General features: G+C 49.2%; 1 protein-coding gene and 1 long non-coding RNA gene across 4 annotated transcripts in view; one reads left to right on the top strand and one right to left on the bottom strand.

The window, feature by feature from the left end:
• Positions 1-6,185, top strand: part of LOC127913785 (uncharacterized) — a 304,311-nt gene extending 298,126 nt beyond the window's left edge. The window contains exons 2-3 of one of the 3 annotated variants that reach the window (XR_008086670.1): positions 5,481-5,569; positions 6,130-6,185. This is a non-coding gene — a long non-coding RNA (uncharacterized LOC127913785). Of the gene's footprint in view, positions 1-5,480; positions 5,570-5,633; positions 5,791-6,129 lie in introns of those variants that run through there. The other 2 variants (XR_008086671.1, XR_008086668.1) reach the window with 2 other exon arrangements.
• LOC127913784 (vascular endothelial growth factor receptor 3-like) overlaps positions 1-15,673 on the bottom strand; it is a 245,609-nt gene extending 229,936 nt beyond the window's left edge. Inside the window, 1 exon segment of the mRNA XM_052487050.1 lies at positions 15,355-15,673. Coding sequence (XP_052343010.1) covers positions 15,355-15,412 — 58 coding nt within the window. The 5' untranslated portion in view covers positions 15,413-15,673.
• Positions 15,674-25,816: the final 10,143 nt, after the last annotated feature.

The raw sequence follows: 25,816 nt of genomic DNA, 5'->3' as shown, positions 1-25,816 counted from the left end.
GATACTGGGCTGGGTCAGCTGGGTCAGAGACAGAAGAGGCTGGGCTGGGTCAGGGACAGAGAGACTGGGCTGGGTCAGAGACAGAATACTGGGCTGGGTCAGAGACAGAAGGGCTGGGTCAGAGACAGAAGGACTCAGAGACAGAGAGTACTGGGCTGGGTCAGGACAGAGAGACTGGGCTGGGTCAGGGACAGAGAGACTGGGCTGGGTCAGAGACAGAGAGACTGGGCTGGGTCAGAGACAGAGAGACTGGGCTGGGTCAGAGACAGAGAGACTGGGCTGGGTCAGAGACAGAGAGACTGGGCTGGGTCAGAGACAGAGACAGAAGAAGGAGCTGGGCTGGGCTGGGACTCAGAGACAGAGACAGGGCTGGGTCAGAGACAGAGACTGGGCTGGGTCAGAGACAGAGGTTATAGTGGGCTGGGTCAGAGACAGAGAGACTGGGCTGGGTCAGAGACAGAAGACTGGGCTGGGTCAGAGACAGAGAGACTGGGCTGGGTCAGAGACAGAGAGACTGGGCTGGGTCAGACAGAAGGACTGGGTCAGAGACAGAGAGACAGAAGGACTGGGTCAGAGACAGAGACTGGGCTGGGTCAGAGACAGAAGGGCTGGGCTGGGTCAGAGACAGAGATACTGGGCTGGGTCAGAGACAGAGATACTGGGCTGGGTCAGAGACAGAGAGACTGGGCTGGGTCAGAGACAGAGATACTGGGCTCAGAGACAGAGAGGGCTGGGCTGGGTCAGAGACAGAGATACTGGGCTGGGTCAGAGACAGAGATACTGGGCTGGGTCAGAGACAGAGATACTGGGCTGGGTCAGGGACAGAGATACTGGGCTGGGTCAGAGACTGGGCTGGGTCAGACAGAGAGGGCTGGGCTGGGTCAGAGACAGAGATACTGGGCTGGGTCAGAGACAGAGATACTGGGCTGGGTCAGAGACAGAGATACTGGGCTGGGTCAGAGACAGAGATACTGGGCTGGGTCAGGGACAGAAGGGCTGGGCTGGGTCAGAGACAGAGAAACTGGGCTGGGTCAGAGACAGAAGGGCTGGGCTGGGTCAGAGACAGAGATACTGGGCTGGGTCAGAGACAGAGACAGAGAGACTGGGCTGGGTCAGAGACAGAGAGACTGGGCTGGGTCAGAGACAGAGAGACTGGGCTGGGTCAGAGACAGAGATACTGGGCTGGGTCAGAGACAGAAGAGACTGGGCTGGGTCAGAGACAGAGATGGGCTGGGTCAGAGACAGAGAGACTGGGCTGGGTCAGGGACAGAGAGGGCTGGGCTGGGTCAGGACAGAGAGACTGGGCTGGGTCAGAGACAGAGAGACTGGGCTGGGTCAGGACAGAGAGACTGGGCTGGGTCAGGGACAGAGAGACTGGGCTGGGTCAGGACAGAGAGACTGGGCTGGGTCAGAGACAGAGAGACTGGGCTGGGTCAGGGACAGAAGGACTGGGCTGGGTCAGAGACAGAGGTACTGGGCTGGGTCAGAGACAGAGAGACTGGGCTGGGTCAGGGACAGAGATACTGGGCTGGGTCAGGGACAGAGAGACTGGGCTGGGTCAGGGACAGAGACTGGGCTGGGTCAGGGACAGAGATACTGGGCTGGGTCAGAGACAGAGAGACTGGGCTGGGTCAGAGACAGAGAGACTGGGCTGGGTCAGGGACAGAGAGACTGGGCTGGGTCAGGGACAGAGAGACTGGGCTGGGTCAGAGACAGAGAGAAGGACTGGGTCAGAGACAGAGACAGAAGGACTGGGTCAGAGACAGAGACAGACTGGGCTGGGTCAGAGACAGATAGGGCTGGGTCAGAGACAGAGATACTGGGCTGGGTCAGAGACAGAGATACTGGGCTGGGGCAGAGACAGAGAGACTGGGCTGGGTCAGAGACAGAGATACTGGGCTGGGTCAGAGACAGAGATACTGGGCTGGGTCAGGGACAGAGAGACTGGGCTGGGTCAGGGACAGAGAGACTGCTGGGTCAGGGACAGAGAGACTGGGCTGGAGTTTGAGGGACAGAGAGACTGGGCTGGGTCAGAGACAGAGATACTGGGCTGGGTCAGAGACAGAGATACTGGGCTGGGTCAGGGACAGAGAGACTGGGCTGGGTCAGGGACAGAAGATACTGGGCTCAATGGGCTGGGCTGGGTCAGAGACAGAAGGGCTGGGCTGGGTCAGAGACAGAAGGGCTGGGTCAGAGACAGAAGGGCTGGGCTGGGTCAGAGACAGAGAGACTGGGCTGGGTCAGAGACAGGGATACTGGGCTGGGTCAGAGACAGAGATACTGGGCTGGGTCAGGGACAGAGATACTGGGCTGGGTCAGGGACAGAGGGGCTGGGCTGGGTCAGAGACAGAGATACTGGGCTGGGTCAGAGACAGAGATACTGGGCTGGGTCAGGGACAGTGATACTGGGCTGGGTCCGAGACAGAAGGGCTGGGTCAGAGACAGAAGGGCTGGGCTGGGTCAGAGACAGAGATACTGGGCTGGGTCAGAGACAGAGAGACTGGGCTGGGTCAGAGACAGAGAGACTGGGCTGGGTCAGAGACAGAGAGACTGGGCTGGGTCAGAGACAGAGAGACTGGGCTGGGTCAGAGACAGAGAGGGGCTGGGTCAGAGGGGCAGAGAGACTGGGCTGGGTCAGAGACAGAGAGACTGGGCTGGGTCAGAGACAGAGAGACTGGGCTGGGTCAGAGACAGAGATACTGGGCTGGGTCAGAGACAGACACTGGGCTGGGTCAGAGACAGAAGGGCTGGGTCAGAGACAGAGATACTGGGCTGGGTCAGAGACAGAGATACTGGGCTGGGTCAGAGACAGAAGGGCTGGGCTGGGTCAGAGACAGAGATACTGGGCTGGGTCAGAGACAGAGATACTGGGCTGGGTCAGGACAGAACTGGGCTGGGTCAGAGACAGAAGGGCTGGGCTGGGTCAGAGACAGAGATACTGGGCTGGGTCAGAGACAGAGAGGGCTGGGCTGGGTCAGAGACAGAGAGAGACTGGGCTGGGTCAGAGACAGAGAGGGCTGGGCTGGGTCAGAGACAGAGAGACTGGGCTGGGTCAGAGACAGAAGACTGGGCTGGGTCAGAGACAGAGACTGGGCTGGGTCAGGGACAGAGAGACTGGGCTGGGTCAGAGACAGAGAGACTGGGCTGGGTCAGGGACAGATACTGGGCTGGGTCAGAGACAGAGATACTGGGCTGGGTCAGGGACAGATACTGGGCTGGGTCAGATACAGAATGGCTGGGTCAGAGACAGAGAGCTGGGCTGGGTCAGAGACAGAGATACTGGGCTGGGTCAGAGACAGATACTGGGCTGGGTCAGAGACAGAAGACTGGGCTGGGTCAGAGACAGAAGACTGGGCTGGGTCAGAGACAGAATACTGGGCTGGGTCAGAGACAGAAGGGCTGGGTCAGAGACAGAAGGGGCTGGGTCAGGACAGTCAGAGACAGAGACTGGGCTGGGTCAGAGACAGAAGGGCTGGGCTTGGTCAGAGACAGAGACAGAGACAGAAGGGCTGGGTCAGAGATACTGGGCTGGGTCAGATACAGAGATACTGGGCTGGGTCAGAGACAGAAGGGCTGGGCCGGGTCAGAGACAGGGATACTGGGCTGGGTCAGAGACAGAGATACTGGGCTGGGTCAGAGACAGAGATACTGGGCTGGGTCAGGGACAAAAGGACTGGGCTGGGTCAGAGACAGAAGGGCTGGGCTGGGTCAGAGACAGAGATACTGGGCTGGGTCAGAGACAGAGATACTGGGCTGGGTCAGGGACAGTGATACTGGGCTGGGTCAAAGACAGAAGGGCTGGGTCAGAGACAGAAGGGCTGGGTCAGAGATACTGGGCTGGGTTTGAGACAGAAGGTCTGGGCTGGGTCAGAGACAGAGAGACTGGGCTGGGTTAGAGACAGAGATACTGGGCTGGGTCAGAGACAGAGAGACTGGGCTGGGTCAGAGACAGAAGGGCTGGGTTAGAGACAGAGAGACTGGGCTGGGTCAGAGACAGAAGGGCTGGGTCAGAGACAGAGAGACTGGGCTGGGTCAGAGACAGAGATACTGGGCTGGGTCAGAGACAGAGATACTGGGCTGGGTCAACGACAGAGATACTGGGCTGGGTCAGGGACAGTGATACTGGGCTGGGTCAGAGACAGAAGTGCTGGGTCAGAGACAGAAGGGCTGGGCTGGGTCAGAGACAGAGATACTGGGCTGGGTCAGAGACAGAAGGGCTGGGTCAGAGACAGAAGGGCTGGGCTTGGTCAGAGACAGAGACAGAGACAAAGACAGAGACAGAGAAGGGCTGGGTCAGAGACAGGGTGATAGTGGGGGAAGAGAAGGTCCCACGGAGGGAAACTGGTCCTTTTCTCTGGCTCTTGTTCCTGGGGGAACCATGGAGTGGAGGCGTGGCTTAGTAGGGATATGACTTGGTACGGCAACTGCTCCGCCCTCAACCGTAAGGCTCTCCAGAGGGTAGTGAGGTCTGCACAACGCATCACCGGGGGCAAACTACCTGCCCTCCAGGACACCTACAGCACCCGATGTTACAGGAAGGCCATAAAGATCATCAAGGACATCAACCACCCGAGCCACTGCCTGTTCACCCCGCTATCATCCAGAAGGCGAGGTCAGTACAGGTGCATCAAAGCAGGGACCGAGAGACTGAAAAACAGCTTCTAACTCAAGGCCATCAGACTGTTAAACAGCCACCACTAACATTGAGTGGCTGCTGCCAACACACTGTCATTGACTCAACTCCAGCCACTTTAATAATGGGAATTGATGGGAAATTATGTAAATATATCACTAGCCACTTTAAACAATGCTACCTTATATAATGTTACTTACCCTACATTATTCATCTCATATGCATACGTATATACTGTACTCTATATCATCGACTGCATCCTTATGTAATACATGTATCACAAGCCACTTTAACTATGCCACTTTGTTTACATACTCATCTCATATGTATATACTGTACTCGATACCATCTACTGTATCTTGCCTATGCCGCTCTGTACCATCACTCATTCATATATCCTTATGTACATATTCTTTATCCCATTACACTGTGTATAACACAGTAGTTTTGGAATTGTTAGCTAGATTACTTGTTGGTTATTACTGCATTGTCGGAACTAGAAGCACAAGCATTTCGCTACACTCGCATTAACATCTGCTAACCATGTGTATGTGACAAATAACATTTGATTTGATTTGAGATATTTTTTAGTTCACCGGGGAAAGTTTTGTATCTTCAATGAGGCTAACAGAGGTGTCTGAGTTTCTCATGAGCCTAAAAATCACAAAGATGGAAAAGTTCCCAATGTATTACTATTTAAAATCAGCAAAGTTGATATTATTAATATTAATATTTCTGCTTTGGAACAACTCTAGCCTAGTGGTTAGAGTGTAGAGGTGGCAGGTAGCCTAGTGGTTAGAGTGTAGAGGAGGCAGGTAGCCTAGTGGTTAGAGTGTAGAGGTGGCAGGTAGCCTAGTGGTTAGAGTGTAGAGGTGGCAGGTAGCCTCGTGGTTAGAGTGTAGAGGTGGCAGGTAGCCTAGTGGTTAGAGTGTAGAGGTGGCTGGTAGCCTAGTGGTTAGAGTGTAGAGGCGGCAGGTAGCCTAGTGGTTAGAGTGTAGAGGCGGCAGGTAGCCTAGTGGTTAGAGTGTAGAGGCGGCAGGTAGCCTAGTGGTTAGAGTGTAGAGGTGGCAGGTAGCCTAGTGGTTAGAGTGTAGAGGCGGCAGGTAGCCTAGTGGTTAGAGTGTAGAGGCGGCAGGTAGCCTAGTGGTTAGAGTGTAGAGGTGTCTGGTAGCCTCGTGGTTAGATTGTAGAGGTGGCAGGTAGCCTCGTAGTTAGATTGTAGAGGTGGCTGGTAGCCTAGTGGTTAGAGTGTAGAGGAGGCAGGTAGCCTAGTGGTTAGAGTGTAGAGGTGGCTGGTAGCCTAGTGGTTAGAGTATAGAGGTGGCTAGTAGCCGAGTGGTTAGAGTGTAGAGGTGGCAGGTAGCCTCGTAGTTAGATTGTAGAGGTGGCTGGTAGCCTAGTGGTTAGAGTGTAGAGGAGGCAGGTAGCCTAGTGGTTAGTGGTGGCTAGCCTAGTGGTTAGATGTGAGCAGGTAGCCTAGTGGTTAGAGTGTAGAGGTGGCAGGTAGCCTCGTGGTTAGAGTGTAGAGGTGGCTGGTAGCCTAGTGGTTAGAGTGTAGAGGTGGCAGGTAGGTGGTAGAGTGTAGAGGTGGCAGGTAGCCTAGTGGTTAGATTGAGGTAGAGGTGGTTAGATTGTAGAGGTGGCAGGTAGCCTAGCGGTTAGAGTGTAGAGGTGGCAGGGAGCCTCGTGGTTAGATTGTAGAGGTGGCAGGTAGCCTAGTGGTTAGAGTGTAGAGGTGGCAGGTAGCCTAGTGGTTAGAGTGTAGAGGCGGCAGGTAGCCTAGTGGTTAGATTGTAGAGGTGGCAGGTAGCCTAGTGGTTAGAGTGTAGAGGGGGCAGGGTAGCCTAGTGGTTAGAGTGTAGAGGTGGCAGGTAGCCTAGTGGTTAGAGTGTAGAGGTGGCAGGTAGCCTAGTGGTTAGAGCGTAGAGGTGGCAGTAGGGCAGGCTTGGATTTGCCAAAAGGTTTTTTCCCCAGGTGCATACCGTGCATACTGATCTGACTTCAGCGACGTCATTAACAAAATGGCCTCCAACACTCTACTCAGCAAACTGGATGCAGTCTATCAGAGTGCCATCCGTTTTGTCACCAAAGCCCCATATACCACCCACCACTGCGACCTGTAGTGGCTACATTCGCTACATATTCGTCGCCAAACCCACTGGCTCCAGGTCATCTACAAGTCCATGCTAGGTAAAGCTCCACCTTATCTCAGTTCACTGGTCACGATAACAACACCCACCCGTAGCACGCGCTCCAGCAGGTGTATCTCACTGATCATCCCTAAAGCCAACACCTCATTTGGCCGCCTTTCCTTCCAGTTCTCTGCTGCCTGTGACTGGAACGAATTGCAAAAATCACTGAAGTTGGAGACTTATTTCCCTCACTAACTTTAAACATCAACTATCTGAGCAGCTAACCAATCGCTGCAGCTGTACATAGTCTATTGGTAAATAGCTCACCCTTTTCGCTGCAGCTGTACATAGTCCATCTGTAAATAGCCCACCCAATTTCACCTACCTCATCCCCATACTGTTTTTATTTATTTACTTTTCTGCTCTTTTGCACACCAATATCTCCACCTGTACATGACCATCTGATAATTTATCACTCCAGTGTTAATCTGCTAAATTGTAATTATTCGCCTACCTCCTCATGCCTTTTGCACACAATGTATATAGACTCTTTTTTTTCTCTACTGTGATATTGACTTGTTAATTGTTTACTCCATGTGTAACTCTGTGTTGTCTGTTCACACTGCTATGCTTTACCACATTCTTTTGGAGAGATTGGAAACCCAAATTGGTCTACACGGACATGTTCTGGCCTGGTTTAGATCTTATCTGTCGGAAAGATATCAGTTTGTCTCTGTGGATGGTTTGTCCTCTTGACAAATCAACTGTAAATTCCGGTGTTCCTCGAGGCTCTGTTTAAGGACCACTATACTTTTCACTATATATTTTACCTCTTGGTGATGTCATTCGAAAACATAATGTTAACTTTCACTGCTATGCAGATGACACACAGCTGTACATTTCAATGAAACATGGTGAAGCCCCAAAATTGCCCTCCCTGGAAGCCTGTGTTTCAGACATAAGGAAGTGGATGGCTGCAAACTTTCTACTTCTAAACTCGGGCAAAACAGAGATGCTTGTTCTAGGTCCCAAGAAACAACGAGATCTTCTGTTGAATCTGACAAATAATCTTGATGGTTGTACAGTCGTCTCAAATAAAACTGAAGGACCTCGGCGTTACTCTGGACCCTGATCTCTCTTTTGACGAATATATCAAGACTGTTTCAAGGACAGCTTTTTTTCCATCTATGTTTCATTGCAACAATCTTTCTGTCCAAAAATTATGCAGAAAAATGTATCCATGCTTTTGTCACTTCTAGGTTAGACTACTGCAATGCTCTACTTTCCAGCTACACGGATAAAGCACTAAATAACTAATAATAATAACTAATAACTAATAATAATAAACTTCAGTTAGTGCTAAACAAAGGCTGCTAGAATCCTGACTAGAATCCAACAAAATGTGATCATATTACTCCAGTGCTAGCCTCCCTACACTGGCTTCCTGTCAAGGCAAGGGCTGATTTCAAGGTTTTACTGCTAACCGACAAAGCATTACATGGGCTTGCTCCTACCTACCTCTCTGATTTGGTCCTGCTGTACATACCTACACGTACGCTACGGTCACAAGACGCAGGTCTCCTTACTGCCCCTATAATTTGTAAGCAAACAGCTGGAGGCAGGGCTTTCTCCGATAGAGCTCCATTTTTATGGAATGGTCTGCCTATCCATGTGAGACGCAGACTCTGTCTCAACTTTAAGTCTTTACTGAAGACTCATCTCTTCAGTGGGTCCTGTGATTGAATGTAGTCTGGCCCAGGAGTGTGAAGGTGAACGGAAAGGCTCTGGAGCAACAAACCGCCCTTGCTGTCTCTGCCTGGCCGGTTCCCCTCTTTCCACTGGGATTCTCTGCCTCTAACCCTATTACAGGGGCTGAGTCACTGGCTTACTGGTGCTCTTCCATGTTGTCCCAAGGAGGGGTGCGTCACTTGAGTGGCTTGAGTCTCTGACGTGATCTTCCTGTCCGGTATGGCAACCCCCTTTGGGTTGTGCCGTGGGGGAGATCTTTGTGGGCTATACTCGGCCTTGTCTCAGGATGGTAAGTTGGTGGTTGAAGATATCCCTTGAGGGGTGTGGGGGGCTGTGCTTTGGCAAAGTGGGTGGGGTTATATCCTGCCTGGTTGGCCCTCTCCTGTCTGGGGGTATCGTCAGACGGGGCCACAGTGTCTCCTGATCCCTCCTGTCTCAGCCTCCAGTATGTATGCTGCAATAGTTTGTGTCGGGGGCCTCGTGTCAGTCTGTTATATCTGGAGTATTTCTCCTGTCTTATCCGGTGTCAAATCAAAGTTTATACAACAGGTGTAGTAGACCTTACAGTGAAATGCTGAATACAACAGGTGTAGTAGACCTTACAGTGAAATGCTGAATACAACAGGTGTAGTAGACCTTACAGTGAAATGCTGAATACAACAGGTGTAGTAGACCTTACAGTGAAATGCTGAATACAACAGGTGTAGTAGACCTTACAGTGAAATGCTGAATACAACAGGGGTAGTAGACCTTACAGTGAAATGCTGAATACAACAGGTGTAGTAGACCTTAGTGAAATGCTGAATACAACAGGTGTAGTAGACCTTAGTGAAATGCTGAATACAACAGGTGTAGTAGACCTTAGTGAAATGCTGAATACAACAGGTGTAGTAGACCCTAGTGAAATGCTGAATACAACAGGTGTAGTAGACCTTAGTGAAATGCTGAATACAACAGGTGTAGTAGACCTTAGTGAAATGCTGAATACAACAGGTGTAGTAGACCTCACAGTGTAATGCTGAATACAACAGGTGTAGTAGACCTTAGTGAAATTATGAATACAACAGGTGTAGTAGACCTTAGTGAAATGCTGAATACAACAGGTGTAGTAGACCTTAGTGAAATGCTGAATACAACAGGTGTAGTAGACCTCACAGTGAAATGCTGAATACAACAGGTGTAGTAGACCTTAGTGAAATGCTGAATACAACAGGTGTAGTAGACCTTACAGTGAAATGCTGAATACAACAGGTGTAGTAGACCTTAGTGAAATGCTGAATACAACAGGTGTAGTAGACCCTAGTGAAATGCTGAATACAACAGGTGTAGTAGACCTTAGTGAAATGCTGAATACAACAGGTGTAGTAGACCTTAGTGAAATGCTGAATACAACAGGTGTAGTAGACCTCACAGTGTAATGCTGAATACAACAGGTGTAGTAGACCTTAGTGAAATTATGAATACAACAGGTGTAGTAGACCTTAGTGAAATGCTGAATACAACAGGTGTAGTAGACCTTAGTGAAATGCTGAATACAACAGGTGTAGTAGACCTCACAGTGAAATGCTGACTACAACAGGTGTAGTAGACCTTACAGTGAAATGCTGAATACAACAGGTGTAGTAGACCTCACAGTGAAATGCTGAATACAACAGGTGTAGTAGACCTCACAGTGAAATGCTGAATACAACAGGTGTAGTAGACCTTAGTGAAATGCTGAATACAACAGGTGTAGAATGAAATGCTGAATACAACAGGTGTAGTAGACCTCACAGTGAAATGCTGAATACAACAGGTGTAGTAGACCTTACAGTTAAATGCTGAATACAACAGGTGTAGTAGACCTTACAGTGAAATGCTGAATACAACAGGTGTAGTAGACCTCAGTGAAATGCTGAATACAACAGGTGTAGTAGACCTTACAGTGAAATGCTGAATACAACAGGTGTAGTAGACCTCACAGTGAAATGCTGAATACAACAGGTGTAGTAGACCTCACAGTGAAATGCTGAATACAACAGGTGTAGTAGACCTCACAGTGAAATGCTGAATACAACAGGTGTAGTAGACCTCACAGTTAAATGCTGAATACAACAGGTGTAGTAGACCTTAGTGAAATGCCGAATACAACAGGTGTAGTAGACCTTAGTGAAATGCCGAATACAACAGGTGTAGTAGACCTCACAGTGAAATGCTGAATACAACAGGTGTAGTAGACCTCACAGTGAAATGCTGAATACAACAGGTGTAGTAGACCTTACAGTGAAATGCTGAATACAACAGGTGTAGTAGACCTCACAGTGAAATGCTGAATACAACAGGTGTAGTAGACCTTACAGTGAAATGCTGAATACAACAGGTGTAGTACACCTTAGTGAAATGCTGAATACAACAGGTGTAGTACACCTTAGTGAAATGCTGAATACAACAGGTGTAGTAGACCTTACAGTGAAATGCTGAATACAACAGGTGTAGTAGACCTCACAGTGAAATGCTGAATACAACAGGTGTAGTAGACCTTACAGTGAAATGCTTACAGGCTCTAACCAACAGTGCAAAAAAGGTGTTAGGTGAACAATAGGTAAGTAAAGAAATAAAACAACAGTAAAAATACAGGATATATACAGTAGAGAGGCTATATACAGTAGAGAGGCTATATACAGTAGAGAGGCTATATACAGTAGAGAGGCTATATACAGTAGAGAGGCTATATACAGTAGAGAGGCTATATACAGTAGAGGGGCTATATACAGTAGTGAGGCTATATACAGTAGAGAGGCTATATACAGTAGAGAGGCTATATACAGTAGAGAGGCTCTATACAGTAGAGAGGCTATATACAGTAGAGAGGCTATATACAGTAGAGGGGCTATATACGGTAGAGAGGCTATATACAGTAGAGAGGTTATATACAGTAGAGGGGCTATATACAGTAGAGAGGCTATATACAGTAGAGAGGCTATATACAGTAGAGGGGCTATATACAGTAGAGAGGCTATATACGGTAGAGAGGCTATATACGGTAGAGAGGCTATATACGGTAGAGAGGCTATGTACAGTAGAGAGGCTATATACGGTAGAGAGGCTATATACGGTAGAGAGGCTATGTACAGTAGAGAGGCTATATACAGTAGAGGCTATATACAGTAGAGAGGCTATAAAATTAGCGAGGCTACAAACAGACATCTGTTAGTCAGGCTGATTGAGGTAGTATGTACATGTAGATATGGTTAAAGTGACTATGCATATATGATAAACAGAGTAGCAGTAGCGTAAAAGAGGGGTTGGCGGGTGGTGGGACACAATGCAGATAGCCCTGTTAGCCAATGTGAGGGAGCACTGGTTGGTCAGGCCAAATGAGGTAGTATGTACATGAATGTATAGTTAAAGTGCGTATATGATAAACAGAGAGTAGCAGCAGTGTAAAAGAGGGGTGGGGGGGGGCACACAATGCAAATAGTCCGGGTAGCCATTTGGTTACCTGTTCAGGAGTCTTATGGCTTGGGGGTAAAAACTGTTGAGAAGCCTTTTTGTCCTAGACTTGGTGCTCTGTTGGTTTTTACTGCTACTACCACTACCACCACCACCACCACCACCACCACCACTACTACTACCATTACTACCACTGCTACTGCTACTACCACCACAACTACTACTACTACCACCACCACCACCACTACTACTACTACCACAACATTAATGAATCCAATGAACCACCACCACCACCACTGAAACTGATGTACTACTTCACTGTCTCACTCCCAACTGGCTGAGGGCCAGTTACTACACCACCAACCACTACTACCATCACTAACCACTGAGGGTTACTACACCTAACCACTGAGGGGTTACTCCACCATCCAACCACCTGACCAGATCCACCACCACTGAGGGCCACCACCACCACCACCACTGAGGGTTACCACCACCACCTAACCAGGCTGAGGGGTTACTAAACCCTAACCAGGCTGGTAATATTGGTATCCATTGTCAACCAGGCTGAGGGCCAGTTACTCAGGCCGGCACCATTTTATGGCTGAGGGGTTAAAGCCACTAACCAGGCTGAAGGGTTACTCAGATCCCAACCAGGCTGAGGGGTTACTCAGACCCCAACCAGGCTGAGGGTTACTCAGACCCTAACCAGGCTGAGGGGTTACTCAGAACCTAACCAGGCTGAAGGGTTACTCAGAACCTAACCAGGCTGAGGGTTACTCAGACCCTAACCAGGCTGAGGGGTTACTCAGAACCTAACCAGGCTGAAGGGTTACTCAAACCCTAACCAGGCTGAGGGGTTACTCAGACCCTAACCAGGCTGAGGGTTACTCAAACCCTAACCAGGCTGAGGGGTTACTCAGACCCTAACCAGGCTGAGGAGTTACTCAGATCCTAACCAGGCTGAGGGGTTACTCAAACCCTAACCAGGCTGAGGGGTTACTCAAACCCTAACCAGGCTGAGGGGTTACTCAGATCCTAACCAGGCTGAGGGGTTACTCAGACCCTAACCAGGCTGAGGGGTTACTCAGACCCTAACCAGGCTGAGGGGTTACTCAAACCCTAACCAGGCTGAGGGGTTACTCAGACCCTAACCAGGCTGAGGAGTTACTCAGAACCTAACCAGGCTGAGGGGTTACTCAGACCCTAACCAGGCTGAGGGTTACTCAGACCCTAACCAGGCTGAGGGGTTACTCAGACCCTAACCAGGCTGAGGGGTTACTCAGACCCTAACCAGGCTGAGGGGTTACTCAGACCCTAACCAGGCTGAGGGGTTACTCAGACCCTAACCAGGCTGAGGGGTTACTCAAACCCTAACCAGGCTGAGGGGTTACTCAGACCCTAACCAGGCTGAGGGGTTACTCAGACCCTAACCAGGCTGAGGGTTACTCAGACCCTAACCAGGCTGAGGGGTTACTCAGACCCTAACCAGGCTGAGGGGTTACTCAGACCCTAACCAGGCTGAGGAGTTACTCAGACCCTAACCAGGCTTAGGGGTTACTCAGACCCTAACCATGCTGAGGGGTTACTCAGATCCAAACTTAGGCTGAGGAGTTGAAATTAAGATGTATTCATGCCAGGCTGAGGAAGGATGACCTACAGAATATCCAGGATGAGGGAACTGGATTTAACCAGGCTGATAATACATGGGATCTAACCTAGGCTGGGGAACTGGTTATAGGGCCAGTCTATACCAGGCTGAGGATTACTCAACCTAAACCAGGCTGAGGGTTATAGGGCCAACCAGGCTGATAATACATGGGATCTAACCTACTGGGGAACTGGTTATAGGGCCAGGCTAAAATACATGGGATCTAACCTACTGGGGAACTGGTTATACCAGGCTGAGGGGTCTATAACCAGGCTGATGGGATCTAACCTAACCAGGGAACTGGTTATAGGGCCAGTCTATAATACATGGGATCTCACCTACTGGGGAACTGGTTATAGGGCCAGTCTATACCAGGCTGAGGGGAACTTACTCAGACCTAACCTACTGGGGAACTGGTTTAGGGCAGTCTATAATGGGGGAACCTACTGGGAACTGGTTATAGGGCCAGTCTAAAATACATGGGATCTCACCTACTGGGGAACTGGTTATAGGGCCAGTCTATAATACATGGGATCTCACCTACTGGGGAACTGGATATAGTTCATCCTTCTTACAGTCATTGGCATTAATACATCTTAATTTCGATTTTACCCATAAGTCTCTGTGCACTACTTTTGACCAGAGCCTTATGGGGTGCCATTTCGGGAATAAGCCACAATCTAGATACAGCTCTAATTCCCATGATGCATTCCACCATTTAGATGTATTGATGCCAATGACTGTAGGAATGTAATATAAATGTAAATGTAATATAATATATATATTATATACAACCAGTTCCCCAGTAGGTTAGATCCCATCATCCAAAAGGATTCAATCATGATTAGGTCATCACATTAAACTCCACCCAGGTATCTTCAATCCCCCTGGGTTTTCTTGATTAATTACTGCCAATTATCTTTAATTCTCTGTCTCTCTTTCTAACCACAGTATTGTAGGACGTCCCAAATGGCAACATATTCCCTGTATAGTGCACTTCTTTTGACCATGGCCCATAGAGTTCTGGTCCAAAGCTGTGCACTATATGGGTAATAGGGTGCCATTCGGGACGCTTGTAAGACTCCCCGTAGTGACGGCGCGTTCTATAATGACACTAAACCGTCCTTTATCCAATGAATGCATCTTTCTCCACAGACCATCACATTGTGGTCCGGATGTCAACGCTGTTTTCCCATTCATTCATAAGTAAGCAATCATAATTTTACAAGCGATTGTTTTACAAAACAATTCATAAGAAAAGCCTGTTTTTAGGTCTCTAGCTGAAGATCGGCAAACTCATATTCACATGGAAAACCGTAGTTTTAGAGGTAGGATACACGTAAAAATGAGTTGCCTATTCATTAGCTTAGGAAATCACAAAAACAACTTCATAACTCAATCTTTCTTTTTCGGTGGTTTTTAATTGACCAAGCACCGGGGCCAATCAGCTGTAGAAACAAAAACTTATTGTCATATCAGACTATGATGTCAGTGAATATGAGAATGAAGTTGTCCGGCTGAGTTGGAGAACACTTATTTGAACTTAGCTAATTAAAACTAACAAAATATATAGTATTCCTAAAATAATGGGTTATTATCCTAGTCCACATCTGTTACAAAACAACACACGATAAAGATTCTATCAGAATCCCCACACCAACCTCCCCAGATGTGCGTGTTGCCGGGATAAACTTTTGACTGCGCTATATCCAAAACGGTCTGATAATCGAACAAAGCGCCTTTCTCCCTCCACTTACCTGAAGAAGCAGCGATCCCAAACCAAATCCGACAGAAACACGTCAAATCTCTCTTCATTTCCAATTCTCCAGTCCTGCGAAGGTTTAACCGATTATTATTTTTACTACAAAACGTCGCGTGTTTGACTGCAAGAGCCGCAGAGAAAAAGGGGGTCAAATACAACTCGGCGAGGGATAACGGGACAAACTCAGGTGCGCGTGGAAGTGGGAAGCGGTGACTCTGTCATTAGAACCGCACGGGGAGGATGTGCTGGGTGAAATGGAGAAAACTAAAATAAACCTTTTCCTATTTTCCTGTTAAAAAAAAAAAAAAAAAGGATGAATCAAGTCCTGGATGGACCCACAATGGTTTCCTTTTCCCTCGCTCGTGACTGGCACGCACACATAGGACACACACACGGGCACACGCACACACACGCCACTCTCGTTCATAAAACAGGCTAAGCCTTCCAGTCACCGTGGAGGAATCCCCACGAGAAATGTCCTTCCTGGAGTGAAGATGTAATCCCAACACTATATTATTACCCGTTAGACTGCTTCATTGAACTGGTATGTCACTGTTGCTTCTCTTGAAATCCAACACTGCACACAGCCAAGTAATTTATCAAATTCACAATTTTCAACTTTAACCTGAGACATACATAGGCGAGTTAATGACAGTTATATCCTTGACTCAGTCTCCTCCATTTATAAAGAATTGTAAAGAATTACACAATTTCCCAAATTCAACCTGTACTTTTTGACATTTAAAATCGTTAATGGAAGCTTTATCCTTTACTTGATTTAATCCCCGTTCAGGATCATATGAAAACAATACAAATTTAGCAGAATTGAAAACTTGCTTTAATGGTTAACAATATACAATTAGATTCTGGTAAGGTCATGCCACATGTCAATATCAATTTCAGCCTCAGAGATCTTTAAGTCCCTTAGAGATGCTACAGTGCATTTGGAAAGTATTCAGACCCCTTTCCCTTATTCCACATTTTGTTAAGTTACAGCCTTATTCTAAAATCGATACAATACTCCCCCCCCTCAATCAATCTACACACAATACCCCATAATGACAAAGTGAAAACAGGGTTTTAGACATCTTTGCAAATGTATTAAAACAAATAATTAAAAAAATAGCTTTTCTACATAGTTATTCAGGCCCTTTGCTATGAGACTAGAAATTGAGCTCAGGTGCATCCTGTTTCCATTGATCATCCTTGACATATTTGTACAACTTGATTGGAGTCCATCTGTGGGAAATTAAATTGATTGGACGTGATTTGGAAAGGCACACAACTGTCGATATAAGGTCCCACCGTTGACAGTGCATGTCAGAGCAAAAACCAAGAAACGAGGTCGAAGAAGGAATTGTCCGTAGAGCTCCGAGGCAGGATTGTGTCGAGACACAGATCTGGGGAAGGGTACCAAAACATTTCTGCAGAATTGAAGGTCCCCAATAACACAGTGGCCTCCATCATTCTTAAATGGAAGAAGTTTGGAATCACCAAGACTATTCCAAGAGCTGGTCATCCAGCCAAACTGAGCAATCTGGGGAGAAGGGCCTTGATCAGGGAGGTGACCAAGAGCCATGTGATCACTGACAGAGCTCCAGAGTTCCTCTGTAGTGATGGGACAAACTTCCAGAAGGAAAACCATCTGTGCAGCTCTCCACCAATCAGGCCTTTATGGTATAGGGGCCAGACAGAAGCCACCCCTCAGTAAAAGGCACATGACAGCCCACTTGCAGTTTGCCAAAAGGCACTTAAAGGACTCTCAGACCATGAGAAACAAGATTCTCTGGTCTGATCAAACCAAGATTGAATACTTTGGCCTGAAGGCCAAGCTTCACGTCTGGAGGAAACCTGGCACTATACCTATGGTGAAGCATGGTGGTGGCAGCATCATGCTGTGGGGATGTTTTTCAGCGACAGGGACTGAGAGACTAGTCAAGATTGAGAGAAAGATGAACGGAGCAAAGTACAGAGAGATCCTTGATGAAAACCTTCCCGAGAGTGCTCAGGACCTCAGACTGGAGCGAAGGTTCACCTTCCAAGAGGACAACGACCCTAAAGCACCAAGCCAAGACAACACAGGAGTGGCTTCGGGATTAGTCTCTGAATGTCCTTGATTGGCACAGCCAGAGCCCGGACCTGAACACGATCAAACATCTCTGGAGAGACCTGAAAATATCTGTGCAGCAACACTCCCCATCCAACCTGACAGAGCTTGAGAGGTTCTGCAGAGAAGAATGTGAGAAACTCCCCAAATACAGGTGTGCCAAGCTTATATATATATATAAATTAGCAAAGAATTCTACAAACCAGTTTTTGCTTTGTCATTATTTGGTGTTGTGTGTAGATTGAGGGGGGGGGAAACTAATTAATCCATTTTAGAGTGAGGCTGTAACGTAACAAAATGTGGAATAAGGCGAAGGGGTCTGAATACTTTCTGAATGCACTGTATATGTTTCTTCCATGCATGAGAACAAGTTTCCACCCAATAACACAACTGACTGACACACAAACTACCTCTTACAGACGGACAAGGCTCCGCTGAGAGCCCGGTGTAGCAGTGGTAAGGCGTTGGGACGGCTGTATGCAGGCCTTAACAGTTTGTGGGCACCGTTTGTCACCGTTAGAATACAATTCATGTATTTTTTTATTTTTTTAGTGTTGTGGCTTTGCATCACCAAGTGTTTTGTTTTCCGTTTGCCCCCACAAAGATTTTAAAAACCCACTGGACTTATTAATGACCCAAGCCCAGCTCAGTTAATCCCGATCATTGTGTCACTGAGTTGTCATAACGCTTCAGTAAATGTACATTATCCCAGGTGCGTTGGTAGACACAATGTAAGTAACCTAATTCATGTCCCTCTCTAACGGCCGTAAAAGCCTCTGCTGATTATACAGCTATCGTCTGCAGTAATCATGTGCCAATAGACCAGTAATACTGTAAGCAACGCGGCGGTGTGCTCTAGTAGGAAGTCTACTGTGTGTAGCTCACCCTGCACTAATGTAACATTTACATTTACATTTAAGTCATTTAGCAGACGCTCTCAGAGCGACTTACAAATTGTAACAGTATAACTTCCATCCCTCCTCCCCTCGACCCGACCCGGGCTCGAACCAGGGACCCTCTGCACACATAGACAACTGACACCCACCGAAGCATCGTTACCCATCGCTCCACAAAGACGCGGCCCTTGCAGAGCAAGGGGGAACTACTACTTCAAGGTAGACTATCACCAGCCCCTATATCACTATAGACTATCACTAAGCCTCCCCGTAGCATCCCAGAAAAAATGTTAAAATTATCACATTAACCCCTATATCACTATAGACTATCACCAGCCCCTATATCACTATAGACTATCACCAGCCCCTATATCACTATAGACTATCACCAGCCCCTATATCACTATAGACTATCACCAGCCCCTATATCACTATAGACTATCACCAGCCCCTATATCACTATAGACTATCACCAGCCCCTATATCACTATAGACTATCACCAGCCCCTATATCACTATAGACTATCACCAGCCCCTATATCACTATAGACTATCACCAGCCCCTATATCACTATAGACTATCACCAGCCCCTATATCACTATAGACTATCACCAGCCCCTATATCACTATAGACTATCACCAGCCCCTATATCACTATAGACTATCACCAGCCCCTATATCACTATAGACTATCACCAGCCCCTATATCACTATAGACTATCACCAGCCCCTATATCACTATAGACTATAACCAGCCCCTATATCACTATAGACTATCACCAGCCCCTATATCACTATAGACTATCACCAGCCCCTATATCACTATAGACTATCACCAGCCCCTATATCACTATAGACTATCACCAGCCCCTATATCACTATAGACTATCACCAGCCCCTATATCACTATAGACTATAACCAGCCCCTATATCACTATAGACTATAACCAGCCCCTATATCACTATAGACTATCACCAGCCCCTATATCACTATAGACTATCACCAGCCCCTATATCACTATAGACTATCACCAGCCCCTATATCACTATAGACTATCACCAGCCCCTATATCACTATAGACTATCACCAGCCCCTATATCACTATAGACTATCACCAGCCCCTATATCACTATAGACTATCACCAGCCCCTATATCACTATAGACTATCACCAGCCCCTATATCACTATAGACTATCACCAGCCCCTATATCACTATAGACTATCACCAGCCCCTATATCACTATAGACTATCACCAGCCCCTATATCACTATAGACTATCACCAGCCCCTATATCACTATAGACTATCACCAGCCCCTATATCACTATAGACTATCACCAGCCCCTATATCACTATAGACTATCACCAGCCCCTATATCACTATAGACTATCACCAGCCCCTATATCACTATAGACTATCACCAGCCCCTATATCACTATAGACTATCACCAGCCCCTATATCACTATAGACTATCACCAGCCCCTATATCACTATAGACTATCACCAGCCCCTATATCACTATAGACTATCACCAGCCCCTATATCACTATAGACTATCACCAGCCCCTATATCACTATAGACTATCACCAGCCCCTATATCACTATAGACTATCACCAGCCCCTATATCACTATAGACTATCACCAGCCCCTATATCACTATAGACTATCACCAGCCCCTATATCACTATAGACTATCACCAGCCCCTATATCACTATAGACTATCACCAGCCCCTATATCACTATAGACTATCACCAGCCCCTATATCACTATAGACTATCACCAGCCCCTATATCACTATAGACTATCACCAGCCCCTATATCACTGGGTAGACTATCACCAGCCCTATATCTAAGACTGGGGATCCATAATAAAGCCCCTATATCAATAGAATCACCAGCCCCTATATCACTATAGACTATCACCAGCCCCTATATCAAATAGACTATCACCAGCACCTACACACAGACACACACACCTACATCACACACATCACACCCACATCACACACACACACACACATATCACACACACACACCACACACACACCCCTACACTACTACACACACACACAGGAATAAGCCCCTCATATAGACTATCACCAGCCCCTTATCACTACGGATGGCATATCACGTAGCATCACCAGCCCCCAATAAAACACACCAGCCCCCATATCACTATAGACTATCACCACCCCCTATCCTCCTCTTCCTCTTCCTCAGGGACTTGTTGGGGTATGACTATAGAAACATGCCCCTATATCACTATAGCCGGACCAGTTCTCACTATAGACTATCACCAGCCCCTAGCCTATCATATATCACTATAGAATCACCAGCCCCTATTTGGACTACACCAGCCTGACTATCAGCTGTATATTAGAGGAAGATACAGGATATCTGGAAGTGGCTAACATTCTGTAGTAGCCCCTATATCACACACCAGCCTGCTCACGGGGCCCCTAACACATAGACACACAGGCCTGCTCACGGGGTAACACACACCCACACAGGCCTGCTCACGGGCCCCTAACACTATAGACTACACCAGGCCTGCTCACTATAACTACACCACACCTACACACAGGCCTGCTCACCAGCCCCTAACACATAGACTACACCAGCCCAGGCCTGACTATCACCAGCCCCTATATCACTATAGACTATCACAGCCCCTATATCACTATAGACTATCACCAGCCCCTATAACACATAGACACACACAGGCCTGCTATCACCAGCCCCTATACACATAGACTACACCAGGCCTGCTCACTATAGACTAACACACAGCCCACACAGGCCTGCTCACCAGCCCCTAATCACTATAGACATCACAGGCCTGCTCACTATAGACTAACCAGCCCCTACACTACACACAGGCCTGCTCACTATAGACTAACAGCCCCTACACTATAGACATCACCAGCCCCTATATCCTGCTCACCAGCCCCTATATCACTATAGACTATCACCAGGCCTGCTCACGGGGTAACACACACAGGCCTGGGAACTACACCAGCCCCTATATCACTGATGCAGGGGGAACCAGCCCCTATATCACTATAGACTGATGCAGGGGGAACACTATAGACACCCAGCCCCTGATCACTAGGGGGAACCACACCCAGAAGTGATGCAATGGGGAACCACACCCCAGGAAGAATGCAGGGGAACCACAAATAGAAATGATGCACACAACCACACCCAGAAGTGATGCAGGGGGAACCACACCCAGAAGTGATGCAACACACAACCACACCCAGAAGTGATGCAGGGGGAACCACATCATTAATTATCACTAGAAGTGATGGCATCAGGGGAACCACCACCCAGAAGTGATGCAATGGGAACCACACGCAGAAGTGATGCCAGGGTGTAACCAGAGCCCAGAAGTGATGAATAGGGGCCATTTGAACCACAAGCCTGCAGAAGCTGATGCATATTAGGGAACCACACCCAGAAGTGATGCATTCTGGGGAACCACACCCAGGCCTGATGCACGGGGAACCACACCCACAAGGCCTGATGCACGGGGAACCACACAGGCCTGATGCAGGGGGTAACCACACCCAGAAGCCTGATGCAGGGGGAACCACACCCAGGCCTGATGCACGGGGAACCACACACACACAAGGCCTGATGCACGGGGAACCACACCACAGAAGTGATGCAGGGGGAACCACACCAGAAGTGATGCAAGGGGGAACCACACCCAGAAGGCCTGATGCAAGGGGGAACTACACCCAGAAGTGATGCAGGGGGAACCACACCCAGAAGTGATGCAGGGGGAACCACACCCAGAAGTGATGCAGGGGGAACCACACCCAGAAGTGATGCAGGGGGGAACCACACCCAGAAGTGATGCAGGGGGAACCACACCCAGAAGTGATGCAGGGGGAACCACACCCAGAAGTGATGCAAGGGGGAACCACACCCAGAAGTGATGCAGGGGGAACCACACCCAGAAGTGATGCAAGGGGGAACCACACCCAGAAGTGATGCAGGGGGAACCACACCCAGAAGTGATGCAGGGGGAACCACACCCAGAAGTGATGCAGGGGGGAACCACACCCAGAAGTGATGCAGGGGGAACCACACCCAGAAGTGATGCAGGGGGAACCACACCCAGAAGTGATGCAGGGGGAACCACACCCAGAAGTGATGCAGGGGGAACCACACCCAGAAGTGATGCAGGGGAACCACACCCAGAAGTGATGCAGGGGGAACCACACCCAGAAGTGATGCAGGGGGAACCACACCCAGAAGTGATGCAGGGGGAACCACACCCAGAAGTGATGCAGGGGGAACCACACCCAGAAGTGATGCAGGGGGAACCACACCCAGAAGTGATGCAGGGGGAACCACACCCAGAAGTGATGCAGGGGGAACTACACCCAGAAGTGATGCAGGGGAACCACACCCAGAAGTGATGCAGGGGGAACCACACCCAGAAGTGATGCAGGGGGAACCACACCCAGAAGTGATGCAGGGGGAACCACACCCAGAAGTGATGCAGGGGGAACCACACCCAGAAGTGATGCAAGGGGAACCACACCCAGAAGTGATGCAGGGGGAACCACACCCAGAAGTGATGCAGGGGAACCACACCCAGAAGTGATGCAGGGGGAACTACACCCAGAAGTGATGCAGGGGGGAACCACACCCAGAAGTGATGCAGGGGGAACCACACCCAGAAGTGATGCAGGGGGAACCACACCCAGAAGTGATGCAGGGGGAACCACACCCAGAAGTGATGCAAGGGGAACCACACCCAGAAGTGATGCAGGGGGAACCACACCCAGAAGTGATGCAGGGGGAACCACACCCAGAAGTGATGCAGGGGGAACCACACCCAGAAGTGATGCAGGGGGAACCACACCCAGAAGTGATGCAGGGGGAACCACACCCAGAAGTGATGCAGGGGGACCACACCCAGAAGTGATGCAGGGGGGGACCACACCCAGAAGTGATGCAGGGGGAACCACACCCAGAAGTGATGCAGGGGGAACCACACCCAGAAGTGATGCAGGGGGAACCACACCCAGAAGTGATGCAGGGGGAACCACACCCAGAAGTGATGCAGGGGGAACCACACCCAGAAGTGATGCAGGGGGAACCACACCCAGAAGTGATGCAGGGGGAACCACACCCAGAAGTGATGCAGGGGGAACCACACCCAGAAGTGATGCAGGGGGAACTACACCCAGAAGTGATGCAAGGGGAACCACACCCAGAAGTGATGCAGGGGGAACCACACCCAGAAGTGATGCAGGGGAACCACACCCAGAAGTGATGCAGGGGAACCACACCCAGAAGTGATGCAGGGGGAACCACACCCAGAAGTGATGCAGGGGGAACCACACCCAGAAGTGATGCAGGGGGAACCACACCCAGAAGTGATGCAGGGGGAACCACACCCAGAAGTGATGCAGGGGAACCACACCCAGAAGTGATGCAGGGGGAACCACACCCAGAAGTGATGCAGGGGGAACCACACCCAGAAGTGATGCAGGGGGAACCACACCCAGAAGTGATGCAGGGGAACCACACCCAGAAGTGATGCAGGGGAACCACACCCAGAAGTGATGCAGGGGGAACCACACCCAGAAGTGATGCAGGGGGAACCACACCCAGAAGTGATGCAGGGGGAACCACACCCAGAAGTGATGCAGGGGGAACCACACCCAGAAGTGATGCAAGGGGGAACCACACCCAGAAGTGATGCAAGGGGGAACCACACCCAGAAGTGATGCAGGGGGAACCACACCCAGAAGTGATGCAGGGGGAACCACACCCAGAAGTGATGCAAGGGGGAACCACACCCAGAAGTGATGCAGGGGGAACCACACCCAGAAGTGATGCAGGGGGAACCACACCCAGAAGTGATGCAGGGGGAACCACACCCAGAAGTGATGCAGGGGGAACCACACCCAGAAGTGATGCAAGGGGAACCACACCCAGAAGTGATGCAGGGGGAACCACACCCAGAAGTGATGCAAGGGGGAGGACCACACCCAGAAGTGATGCAAGGGGAACCACACCCAGAAGTGATGCAGGGGGGAACCACACCCAGAAGTGATGCAGGGGGAACCACACCCAGAAGTGATGCAGGGGGAACCACACCCAGAAGTGATGCAGGGGGAACCACACCCAGAAGTGATGCAGGGGGGAACCACACCCAGAAGTGATGCAGGGGGGAACCACACCCAGAAGTGATGCAGGGGGGACCACACCCAGAAGTGATGCAGGGGGGAACTACACCCAGAAGTGATGCAGGGGGGAACCACACCCAGAAGTGATGCAGGGGGGAACCACACCCAGAAGTGATGCAGGGGGGAACCACACCCAGAAGTGATGCAAGGGGTAGCAGCCTGGAGGTCTGATCTCTACTGTCACTGTATCCACTAGCAGCAGCCTGGAGGTCTGATCTCTACTGTCACTGTATCCACTAGCAGCAGCCTGGAGGTCTGATCTCTACTGTCACTGTATTCCCTAGTAGCAGCCTGGAGGTCTGATCCTTACTGTCACTGTATCCACTAGCAGCAGCCTGGAGGTCTGATCTCTACTGTCACTGTATTCCCTAGTAGCAGCCTGGAGGTCTGATCCTTACTGTCACTGTATCCACTAGCAGCAGCCTGGAGGTCTGATCCTTACTGTCACTGTATCCACTAGCAGCAGCCTGGAGGTCTGATCCTTACTGTCACTGTATCCCCTAGTAGCAGCCTGGAGGTCTGATCCTTACTGTCACTGTATCCCCTAGTAGCAGCCTGGAGGTCTGATCCTTACTGTCACTGTATCCCCTAGTAGCAGCCTGGAGGTCTGATCCTTACTGTCACTGTATCCACTAGTAGCAGCCTGGAGGTCTGATCCTTACTGTCACTGTATCCACTAGCAGCAGCCTGGAGGTCTGATCCTTACTGTCACTGTATCCCCTAGTAGCAGCCTGGAGGTCTGATCCTTACTGTCACTGTATCCACTAGCAGCAGCCTGGAGGTCTGATCCTTACTGTCACTGTATCCCCTAGTAGCAGCCTGGAGGTCTGATCCTTACTGTCACTGTATCCACTAGTAGCAGCCTGGAGGTCTGATCCTTACTGTCACTGTCCTGGCCATCAGATTTGACTTTGTTTGTTCCGGCACCTATTTCCACAGATCTGGTACCTCTCGCAACGTTGATTTATTAATTATTTCACTGTTCGCACTGTAGACATTCTAGTTAAAGCAATCCGCGTTGAATCAAATTACCTCCTCGTCATTTCTCCCACCCCCCCCAGAAAGACCATCATGTAAAAGCACAGTGATCCTTGTGTAATCATCCTATCCTGCCACACTGATCTCAGACCTGCTCTCTTATTTTTACATAGAGGTTATGGGGAGGGCCGGTGTCCTAAGTAACTGATCTTGACACAGGTCTTGGTCGTGGTGGTGAAGTAGTGAAGAGGTCCC

This window comes from Oncorhynchus keta, chromosome 30 (assembly GCF_023373465.1).
Source record: "Oncorhynchus keta strain PuntledgeMale-10-30-2019 chromosome 30, Oket_V2, whole genome shotgun sequence".
In the NCBI taxonomy this organism is placed as follows: Eukaryota; Metazoa; Chordata; class Actinopteri; order Salmoniformes; family Salmonidae; genus Oncorhynchus; species Oncorhynchus keta.
The sequence above is the reverse complement of the archived record's forward strand: the minus strand, read 5'-3'. Positions and strand labels throughout refer to the sequence as shown.